At 34.5% G+C, this 12,229-nt stretch overlaps 1 protein-coding gene across 1 annotated transcript in view; it reads left to right on the forward strand.

Annotated features, from left to right (window-relative positions):
* LOC135157100 (uncharacterized) overlaps positions 1-12,206 on the forward strand; it is a 32,286-nt gene extending 20,080 nt beyond the window's left edge. The window contains exons 16-21 of the mRNA XM_064111609.1: positions 5,648-5,672; positions 7,795-7,917; positions 8,436-8,507; positions 9,488-9,559; positions 10,076-10,147; positions 12,122-12,206. Coding sequence (XP_063967679.1) covers positions 5,648-5,672; positions 7,795-7,917; positions 8,436-8,507; positions 9,488-9,559; positions 10,076-10,147; positions 12,122-12,206 — 449 coding nt within the window. The remainder of the gene's footprint in view (positions 1-5,647; positions 5,673-7,794; positions 7,918-8,435; positions 8,508-9,487; positions 9,560-10,075; positions 10,148-12,121) is intronic.
* The last annotated feature ends 23 nt before the right edge of the window (positions 12,207-12,229 follow it).

Genomic DNA, 12,229 nt, shown 5'->3' on the forward strand with positions numbered 1-12,229 from the left:
GAGCCAGTGCACATAGATAAATTAACAATATGGACTAAAGGAAAAACAATTGAGTGAATGATATTCTTTATAAGATGCATGTTTACACCATCAAATCCTGTACTTTTTGAATTTTTCATTTTTTTAACAATGTTAATAATTTATGTTTCACATGTTGGATACACAAAAATTGAGTTATTACAATATCTATTGAGGTAAGAACTGAAATGACTTTTCGGTGATTGATCTAGTTTAGACTGTGCAAAAGAAGCAATACTTGAAAAATAGTTGTTGAATTCTTCAGCAATATCACTATCACTTTCTATTTTAACATCATTTTTCATAAAATATGTGGGAAATCTGTCTTGTTTAGTTCTCCCTATTAAGTCATTAATAATTTGCCAAACTTTTGAAAGATTATTTTTATTTATTTGTAATAAGTCATAATAGTAGTTTTTGCGAGCATTTTTCAATACACCATTCAGTACATTCCTGTACTTTTTAAATTTGTTAAAAGATTTATCACTCTGTGTTTTGCAGTATGCTTTGTAAAGCCTGTTCTTTTTATTGATACATTTTAATAAAGAGAAAGTGATCCATGATTTTCTTGGTGAAGATTTCTTTTTACAATCATTCCTTGAACATGCATTACAAACAATATTATTAAGCTTATTTACAAAATGATCATAAGCATGGTCAACATTGTCAAATAAAGTAAAATCAGACCAATCTTGATGAGTTAACTTTTTTTTATAGCATCAATAATAGCAGAATTAAAACATATTCTTTCTCTATCAACATCTGTATTTCTCTTCTCTTTCAGAGTATTATAAGTAATAGAAAAAATTGGCAAGTGATCGGTTGTGTCATTATAAAATATACCTGAATTTATACTTTTACTGCAGACATTTGTAAATATATTATCTATAAGTGTTGTTGGTGATTTACTTATACGTGTAGGTTTATCAATCAATGGTCAAAAAGATCTATTATATAAAATATTTACAAAGTCATTGACTTGATTCACAATTGAATAATTTAATAGGTTGATATTGAAATCCCCCATTATATAAATGTCTTTACTTTCTTTCCCTAGCTTATGTAAACAAGAATCAATTTCACAATTAAAGTCGTCAACACTAGAGTGGGGATCTCTATATATAACAGCAACAATGATATTTCTTTTGTTTTGCATACAAATTTCAAGAAAGAGTGATTCACAAATTGCATTTGATAAACATAGGTCTTTTCTTACAGACACATTGAAATAATTTTTTTATAAACATTGCAACACCACCACCTCTACATTTCATCCTATCACTATGAAAAAAAGTGTAACCTTATAAATTAAATAATGAAACAGGGGTATTGTTGTGAATCCATGTTTCACTAAATCCATATACACCGAATTTTTGGTCTAATTGACAGATAAAATCATGAATAGAATCAAAATTGTTATACAGACTACGTGAGTTGAAGTGCAGTAAGTTAAACATGTTACTGTCTTGAAACTCTGGGTCTGCATTAAATTCATTTGGCAACCAATATTTATTACAGACATCAAATAGATTAGAGTTCCTATCAGGATCAATGTCATTAATAACATCATCATGGTCATCATATATGGAATCATCTTGAAGTAATTGGTTAGGTAAAGAATGGAAAACTTGATCAGGTTTAAACAAATTATTCAACTCTAAGTTAGAGAGAGATGAAAAGGGAAAATTGAAGTCATGCATCATCAACAGGCACACACACCACCAACAGACACACAATGAAAACAGGGATATTAATCAGCACACATGTAAACAAGAAATAAACAAAATACAATGTGTTAAAAATAATCGTAATTATTATTATCATTTAATATCATCCTTCCACTGTTGATATTTATATCACTATCATGAGAAAAATTAGTAGTGGCTTAAGAAGTGGAAGTGGTATTAGTTGTAGTAGTAGTAGTAGTAGTAGTAATAGTAGTAGTAGTAGTAGTAGTAGTAGTAGTAGTAGTAGTACAGTGCCAGGCCGCAGGAAACGTCACGCCCGAGCACGCAAATACCCTAGGGGGCTTTCGCGTCTAACCGAGGGTATTCAAGGGGAGCAGACTAGGGCGTTTAGCCGCGCCCGCAGTTTCCTGCGTGCTCTATAATATTGGCCGTGCCCGCACTTATCCTAGGGAAACCCTTGGATACGTACCATGCATTATGTTTATATGTGCATGTACTTTGGTTATCTCGTGATAGACCATTATGTTTTTAAACTAGCGTGATCGGAATCTATTGTAGATTAATTTTTTTTATTTTAGATGTTATTTGTTTTCTTTTCTTTCATTTTTTAAGTTACGTTTTCCCTTTTTAATTATTTTCCCTTGTTCCTTCTTTCCATTTCTTCCTTCTTTGCTTCCTTCCTGTTTTCTTCTGTCTTTATTTCTTTCAAATAATGAAGGAATTCTTTTTCTTTCTTTCTCTTTTCCTCCATTTTTCTTACTTTTCTATTTTCTCTCCTTATGTTTTTTCTTTCACACATTTATTCATCTTCCCTTCCTTTATTTTAATTCTTTCTTTCTTTATTCATTTCAAGTAATGACGGAAACCGTTATCTGTCTTTTATTCTTTCTTTCATCCTTTTATTCAAACTTTTTTCCTTTTAATTTTTCCTTATTTTTTCTTTCCTCTCAATTCATTTCTTGTTTCCTCATTTTTTTCTCTTTTCTTTTTTCCGCTCACCCTCCCTTCCCCTTTCTTAATATATTACGTTAACAAGTCTAACATTGTGTAGCTTTTTTGTTTATTTTTTGGCCTGGCTCGGTCGATCCGATGGTACATAGTGCTTTGTCGATTGTCCCGTATTTAATTTTGTGAAATCTGGTCACCCTGGCTGGAACATCGAATTTATTATTTTTCATTTACCGCAATGAATCTAATCAATTAATTTAATTTGATGCATTAGGTAAACTTTTTTTCTTACGCCTTACGTGGGAGACATACATGTATCATACAAACTTGTTTTAAAAAATAGGACACAATTGTGATTTAATGTCATGGAGATCAATTCTCTATCTTTTGGGATAAGTTTTTTTTTCCATACGTACCCATTCCTCTCCCTTCAGCGTGAACTATACACATAATCCCATCTCCTTATGAACAGTGTAAGAACTAGAAAACATTTGAAACATTCTTCCTTGAGTTTTAACGGGGTGCACAGGGTGGAATTAGGAAAGAAGAAAGAAAGGCATATCAACAACAACAAAAAAAGAAAGAATTAAAATAGATAAAAGACATTAATAAGCAGACTTGATTTTTTTGGTACATCAAAATTGACAAGTTATTAACAGAGTGAATGTTAACAAACATTAATGACAAACTTAAAATAAAACAGAATTATGAATATCAAGGGCATTTGCAAATTCTCATTATGTTAAAACAAACGTGCGGTCAATATTGGGATCGTCAATTCGTTGACATGGTTGATAAAACCCTAATAAAGGGAATGAAAGGTACGTTGAAAACGAATACTAGTATGACCAAGATCATACAAAGTAGACGTGCAAAAAGCGAACACCAGCAAAACTGGTTGTGCTCATCGATTTGTTATTTGGTTCTTTTGTTATTGTCAACAGTCTGGTAGAGTCTTGCTCCCCACCCACACCTTTTATCTCCTTTGATCACATCCGCTTCCCAATTTATGACAGGATGTTCATAAAAATGGGGGGGGGGGAATAATTTGTTGATGCGTTAGCAACAATAAATGAGGATATTCTTTTCATTTCGGTTCAAATCGGGTCTCTAAAACCCTCACCCTATAAAAGTATAAATTTACCTCAATGTAACAGATGGAACAGATTTATCTTTTTGATAAAACATCTGATCACATTACCTGCTCTCTATTGCGGTTTTTAAGTTACATTGGTAGATATTCGAATTGGGAAGAGATGAAAGTGGTGGAAATAATAAAAGAGAAGCATGAAGAGGGGTTCCAGCTTCATGATGAGAACAACGCATATATTTCGCGCAATTTTATACAAAATTATAGATGGGATTAAAACGAATAATAATATCCCTGATACACCTACATGATGATAATAACACGAATAATTGACGTCGAAGTAAATATTAAACTATCATATTTACGAACTGCAGTTTTATATTGATAGATTAGTCGGACATCAATTAAAGTTATAAACATTTTTTTTTCAGTAAAGCAAAATTTTTCTTTGAAATATATTTTGTTATATGAATTGGAAATGATAATACCAAGTCACAACTTGGTATAATACAGAATTCAGCGTTATATGGCAGCTAAAAATAATAATACATGATATTTGTAAAGCGCACTTTCCATCTTGATTGGATGCTCAATGCGCTTCAGAGCAAAGCAACAAAAGCTATTTACATAATGTAACTATTTAATTTTTTAAGCACATTTAGCTTCAATGTTTAAACACATACCCAAGTAAAAGTATGTTTTCGAAAGCTACTATGACGTGGTGTGTGGAATGGGTACTTAACGAGTTAATTATTACTTGCCGACAAAGCAAGAATGGAGCTATACAAACCATTCTTTTCTTTTGTTAAGAGTTTTGGTGGGCGCTCACGCAAACGCTAACTATCAAACCTAACAATTCTTTTCGGGGAACAAAGGAGTTAGTCAAGCCAAGTTAGAGAATGAAAGCCCCGTCCCGGTTCACCTCTATATAGTCGAAAATCCTTTTAATCATCACGCGTGAGCATTACTGAGTAAAACAAGTTTCATAATTAAGTACTGCAGAACTATAAGGTATCCATATTACCATGAAACAATAAGCCCCCTCTTTTTTCTCTTTCTCCCCTTTCCCCTTCTTTTCTTCGCTCCCTTCTCCTTCTCTCACTTTTTCTATTTTCCTTCTCATTTTTTTCCATCCCTTCCTTTTTGCCTTTTTCTTTCATTTTTCTTTCTTCTTTCTTGAATGAGCGGATGTTAATTCGGGACACGTTTTTAATTGATGCAACGAGAGCAGGAAATTGTGAGCATGGTGAGAGAAAATAATTACAAGATTGAGCGCAAGAATGTTCAATACTTGTCATCAGCGTAAAAATGGGCAGATGCGAATTACTAAAGTATTTTCTGACATGAAAAACTGGACAATTTCCCAAATTTTTCTTCCCGCTTTCTCTCTTTTCCTCTACTTTTTCTAAAGTCCCACTTCTTTTATCCCCTGTACTTCTTACCTTTTCTTGCACCCTTCCTTCTCTTCCCTCCTCCGCTTTTTTTACTCCATTTTATTATGTCTCCCTTCTTCATTTTATTTAATTTTCCCCTCCTTATCCTTCTCTCTTTATCATTCTGTCCTTCTTCCTTTTCTTCCTTTGTCTCTTCTTCTCCCCTTCGATTTTCAATCTATTTTCCTTTTCTCCTTTTCCCTCTTTTCTTTCTGTCTCACCTTCCCTTTTTTCATCCCCTCTGTTTTCTTCTCCATTTCACCTTTTCCTTATATTTCTTTTCTTTTCCCCCTCTCCTTCTTTCTTCTCTTCGCACCCCCCCCCTCTATTTTCTCTTTCTCCCCCTTTCCCCTTCTCTCACTTTTTCTATTTCTCTTATCTCTTTCGTTCTCGTCTTCAATCCATCCCTTCCTTTTCGCATTTTCTTTCATTTTTGCTTTCTTCTTCTCCCTTTTATCTGCATCTCGTAGATCTGCGCCTGAAGGGCATTTCAGGGTATATAAAAAAGGATGACCATGCAGGAAAAGAAGAGAAAATAGTTCTAGGACGACCTCCGGAATGTAGGGTCAACATCGACAAATACCTGCTCCTTTGTCAGAAACTCATTTACGATCACGACTAACCATGTCAGTGAATGAAATAACGGACACCACGGGAAGAATATTCATAGGAAAGGACCAATTAAGCTGGTGCCAGTGTGTAATCGAACACAATAAGTCATTCGGTGAAAAGCCTAAAATCCCAGTTATCAACCCAAAACTTTGTAATTTTCATAACAGATTTTATCTACGATAAATGATCGAAAACTTATGCTTGATATGAGATAAAAATCACATGAAGTCTTGAACGAATGTGTCAAATCAGACCTCATCTTTCGACCAAGAATGCACGGCCGAACATCCTAGGGAAACACCCTAAGATAGACGCGGGCGCTCCCCTAGGACACTCATGTCCTAGGGGAGCGGACGCGGGCGTCTTCCCTCGTCCGCTCCCCTCAAATGTCCACTACGGGCTACCGCGTTCGCCCTAGGGAGCACTGTGACGTTTCCCGCGGCCGGCACTTTATAGTAGTAGAACTAGTGGTAGCTGTAGTGGGAATTGAAAAAGTAGAAGTAGTAGTAGAAGTAGAACTAGTAGTAGTAGTAGTAGTAGTAGTAGTAGTAATAGTAGTAATAATAGTAGTAGAAGAAGAAGTAATGTTATACCCATTTCGTGTATTTAAGTTATTGATTTTGAACAAAGAATTCTTTACCCTTTTTTCCATATCACATAGCTGGATGCTCCGAAGGATGCTCATGTACCGGTCTTTCCTTTACCTGTCACGTCGGAACATTACAATTTACATCCCTTCCGAGGAACCTCCGCAAACTGTAAAGAGCTATTTTCAACGAACGTAGAGGGTGTCAAAGTGGTGTTGCTGCCCTCTACGTTAATTGGCTATTATTCTAATATTTTACAATGCTACAGTCATACTAATTACCAACAAAACCAAATTGAAATCGACCAATGTTACAACATTGGAAATAACATTAAGGCTTTGGTCGGTGTGAGGTTTGTCTTGCCGTGTGTGACTGTTTTACTTTGGTATAGAATGTACACTCTAAAAAACCAATCAGTCAAAAATGACTAGTCAATAGGGTCAGCTGGGTACATTGGCGGCGGAGGCCAAAAATTTTAGGGGGGACCACAAAAAAAAGTTATCAACCAAAAATTTTAGGGGGGACGCAGAAAAAAAAATTGACAAGCAAAAAAAAAAAAAAAAAAAGGTTATCAACAAAAAATTTAGGGGGGACCTTCCCCCACCTAAAATTTAGGGGGGGGGACATGTCCCTCCCGCTTCCGCCGCCTATGGCTGGGTACAACTGTTATTCTATAGTCATATCTGACTATTTTCTAGTTGTATTTTACTAGAACAATTATTTCTGACTAGAATATAGGTCAGAAATGTGACGACATATTAGTTGCACCTAGCTGACTACTGGTCTAGTCAATTTGATTGATTTGTTTTAAGAATGAGATACAGTAAAACTTTTCTATTAAGGCCACCCAGTTAAGGAAAAAAAGAAAAAGGTGCCCCTTTATAATGGACCTTTACAGACAGGTTTTATTACACATAATCATTTCAGAGGGTAGTAATTGTCAGTGCCCACTAAAAACCGGTCCACTTTAGACAGGTGGCTGCAGAGGTTTGATTGTACGTGTAAAAGGGGCAATTTTTATTTTATTTTATGGTTTTGAGTATACCGTCACTAGTTAACACGGTGGAATCTCTTTTAAAATGTCTACACACACGTTGTTTTATTCACAATCAATTAATTAGTACCTGCAAGTCACTACCAGCATCTAACAAAACATTTATAACTTCTTTATATTTAGGCTAATTTTGATATTACTTTTCGAACAAAATTCCTGTGTTTCATCTTTTTGAAAGGTGTTCTTACGAATCAAAATGTGAGTATTAGAATAATTATTATCTATCGATAAACAGTCATTTTACCTCAACCTATTATTCTTACGCTGTGCTTGCCATTTTAGACATAATTATATTGCAACCCTTTTTCCAAAAGTTCTTGTTTATTCACCTTTCTTTTATTTACATAATTTTGAACTCATGTAGGTCGCTTGGTTGTGTAAATGAAATCGCATGTGTAAGTGGAGATAAAATGGTTGCCTCGGAAATGAATACAACCGATGAACGCACTACAATCGTACCATCTTCGTTACCGTTCCTTATTGAACTGTAAGTTGATCAACAGTTCTAACTAATATCAATACGGAATGCAACTTGGGATCATACTCCTACTTTATCTAATAGTACTACTACTTGCGTATAAATGGGGACTGAGGGAACTGGACCCACAAAAGTTCCACGACCAGGAATAGACGAAATGAAAGCCGGGCAAAGGATAAGGGATGAACTTTAATATTAATATTCAAACATTACGTCAGAATCTATTAAAATATTTTTTTTTTGAAAGCCAGATATTTTGCTCGCCCGCTATTTATACTCGCTTCGCCTTCCCAAAATATTTACATCTCCCGAGGGAGTTCCTACTTCCTTTAAATTGTAAAATACATTTAAACGTCAAATTGTAACACAACGCGACCAGTGTATTTGCTTGCAATATCATTAATCAGATTGAAATACTTTGTCAATTTCTGCGAATAAAGAGAATCATTCATGCCAATTAAATTTTTCAGGATCTATTTTTCACAATGTTTTACTAAAGTTCTTCCTTTCCTATTGTCCTTATACAGATCTCTTAAAAATTCAAGAATTTCAGATATTGCAAAAGGATCATTTTCAGAAAGTTCAAACGTCTTGTATTTGTAAGTATGCCAACTACTATATGGGCATTCATGTTACAAGTCAGATCTTGCCACTTGATATTGGCGCTTTATAATCATTAGTATGAATGAAAATATTCATTAAAAAAAATAAAATCTAGTGGATCTCACTTGTTTCGGTCTCTCAACAGAGTGATTGAATGAGTTACTTTACATTTATGATTATTGATTTGCTGCATAGTGTTCACTCTTTGTTTATACTTATTTTTCAATTCCTTATTGCATTTCCATTAAACATAAAATAAAGTAAAGAAAGTAAGTAAATCACATACAAATTAAAGGACTTACTTTTTTTTAGAAAAGGCATGCAGTATAACCAAAAGTTTATGGAAATATTCCTTCGAAACAGAGATACCAGATATCGTTCGATTTTTGTGAAAATAAACAATAGGGAGTTTTCGCTTCCAAGATGCAAGAAAACAGTAAATGCATACAAAATGCACGTCAACTGACAGCTGGGAGGTCTTTGTGAATGGTGAACTGAAACAGCAGATTCGTATTGTTGCTAAAAAAAAATTCCAAATATGCCGCTCTCATTTACCGATTTCCGACAAAAACATCTTGGTTGTTAATTGTCAGCATGTAGGCTGTTCACGAATCCGCCGTTCACCGTGGAAGCTAAAAACTACTTAATGTCTAGCTACTGATTGATAATAATTCCAACAACTCAGAAACCTTACAACAACCAACCTTTTCGTTTGAAATCAACCAAACCAAATATCCATCCAACTTAATGGATTTTACTCGAAGCTACTGATATAAATTTGGTGTACTTAATTCCATGCAAGTAAAATTTCTATAATAATTTTTTTTAGGTAACCAAGTCAAATTTCAACCATGATACATGTACTTCATTTAACGATACCAACATCAAATGTTAGTCAAAATTATTTGTTATCGATATCCCCGGAATAAAACATTTAATTTTAATTTACTTTGATTCTGTTTTTATTTATTGTCAGGGATCTTGCTTTTAATAACATTCATGCATTACACCTCGGCGTATTTGGAGGATTACAACGATTAGTTACTCTGTAAGTTTCCTTCAATCTTACTTCAAATCATACTTGATTGTCTGCCAAATCATGCTAGTGATTGTGTATGTATTTTTGAATTTTATTATACTTTATCATGCGAATTTATAAACCTAAGATTTCCAGCTATATACTTAATATTGCGTAAAATCCAAATGATGTCACTGTTAAACTCTGATCCATAATACTATCCCATTACTCAAACAGCAAGGAAAACATTGCAACAAATTTTATTAAATATATGCCATCTTTATCCGGGCAAGTCTCATTTTGATATGTAATTTTTATTTCCAAAAAGGTGGTAATTCCTTTTTTGGTGAAACCTGAAGTTCACGCGTTAACATGACTTTAGACAAGTAATCATCACATAAGAACGAATACGACGGCCGGCTCTGTATTAGTTTCCATATTAAAAAATCAAAGACATCTTAAATAAATTATTGTAAAAATTATACATCAAATTTTCTTTTTAATAACAGATTTTAATTGAATTCTCCATTTTTTTTTTTTTTTCAGGAATCTTTCTAACAACCCTTTGCAGATGATTGAAATGGGAACCTTTGATAATCTTTCAACCCTTCTAGAGTTGTAAGCATTTTTTATCACACAATGTAGAAGTAAGGAAGATTGCCTAAATATGTTATGGTGACTTGAATGTACGTGAGAGAGTGTGTGCGAGGGTATGCATGGGTGTGTGTATGGTGGTGGGACATGAGGCTGGTTCTTTAAGCTTGATAAGGAAAAGATCTTGGTCATATCATTTGGATTGTAATTCAAGTGTTGACCATTTGTGTGTGTATGTGTGTTTGTGTGTCAGAGAGTGAGAACGTGTGGGTGCCTATTTGTGTGGGTGTGTGTGTGCGTTGTATGCGTGTATGTGCGGAAGGGAGGGGTGGGTGTCAATTTACCAGTTTTTTAAAGAGATGAGGTGTCACTGTATTGATTTTGAACGTGTGTGTGTGTGTGAGAGTGGACGCACGTGTGTGCGTGGGAACCATGACAAATGCCTACTTTAAAATCTTAATTTATAAATTTATTTGTTCTTCATATTTGCATGTAGGCAAAATGATTTATGTACAAGAAATGTTTGTAAAAGTCCAACTGCAAAGAAAGGTCGGGTATTTGTCCTAATTGTTTTAATTATTATTAGGCCTTCTCTTCCCTCGGAGACTGTGTCCTTAACTTTCAAGATTAATATCACTGATTTTCGTTTTTGCTGTCGGCATGAAAATTGTTTAAAAAGTAATTTATGTTTCAATTTGCGAATCAAATAACACATTTAAGAAGGGCATGTGCATTTTTTTAGGGGGTATTCAGAAATTATGTAAATATTCATATATTTGAATATTCACGAACCTGATAAAAATAATGAAATAATAATGGAAAGTTGCCACCACAAGTATAACCTACTTCTTTGCTAGAGGTATGGGGAAAATCTATATAAACTTAAACGACGCATGGCGCGTTTTCCTTTGACAAGAAATGTATTCAAACTGTGTTGTACTCGACCAACGTTAGGTGAGTGGGTTCCTCACAGGTTTAATTCCTTGAATGCACTGAGCGCTGCTGATATTATTGGCAGCTCGAGCTAAAACGGGGTATCAATATTTACCGAATTGTATGTTACAAGATAAGAAATTAATATTTCTAGATCTACTCACCAACACCCGTTCCGGATATGATCCAAAATAAGAACTTGTTTTTACAAATTTAGAAAAGGCTCGTTGAAAGTTCGGAGCAAATATCCTCCGTATAACCGAGCGAAGGGGTCGGTGAGGGTGCGACGGATCGCGACAAGAGCTCTAGTTGAACCGCGGATGATGCCGGTTATCACTGCGAATGTGAAGTCCAAAGTTATTGCACAAATCACATCAATAAGATAAAACTTGTATCGTTGTTTCGTCCGCGAAAAAGAACAAAATGAAGATTATCTATGGTATACAGTAAACAAATAAAGTGGTCCACAGGGAGGCCCCCAGACGTTAAATCCAAAGTAGAAACGTAAAGGTGTAAATCCAAATATATATAAGAAATCCGAGTAAATCCAAAGGTGGTTCAAGTATAACCACGAGGTTGGGCGACTTTCTCCTATGTGCGACTACGAAGTTGACTCCTCGAGATCACAGGAAGACATGAGGCTGAAACATTTTCTAGTGTAAATGTTCTAGATCAAGCAACGCCTTGTAATAAAATGATTGGTTAAACAAAAGTTTGCTAACCACAAACCAAAGCTGCCATTCGTCAGTAGCTTGTAAACAAAACCTTGATTAGTTGTTCAGAAAATCGACAAGGCGTGAAAGCTTTGGAATGCGCGTACATGTAAATTACCACAAAGCAGGAAATGTCTGTACGCTTGAAAATATGCGAACACGTTAAAGATGAATGCACATTACAAAAATGTAATTCTGCGCGATATATGAAAACTGCGAAGTTCCTACAAAATTGGTTTTGTGCATCTGGCAAAATGCGCTATATAAATAAAATTAAAATATTAATGGTTTTTTAAGCTCATAACCCTATGAATAAGTTTTTAAATAATTATGTTGATTTTCTTCTTTTCAGGGATATTCGAAGCACGTTAATATTTGAAGCAGATGACGCCAGTTTGAGTGCGTTCTCTGGCTTACACAACATAGAGACGCTGTAAGTCTAAACACTTTAACATAAGCC

Source organism: Lytechinus pictus, chromosome 16 (assembly GCF_037042905.1).
Source record: "Lytechinus pictus isolate F3 Inbred chromosome 16, Lp3.0, whole genome shotgun sequence".
In the NCBI taxonomy this organism is placed as follows: Eukaryota; Metazoa; Echinodermata; class Echinoidea; order Temnopleuroida; family Toxopneustidae; genus Lytechinus; species Lytechinus pictus.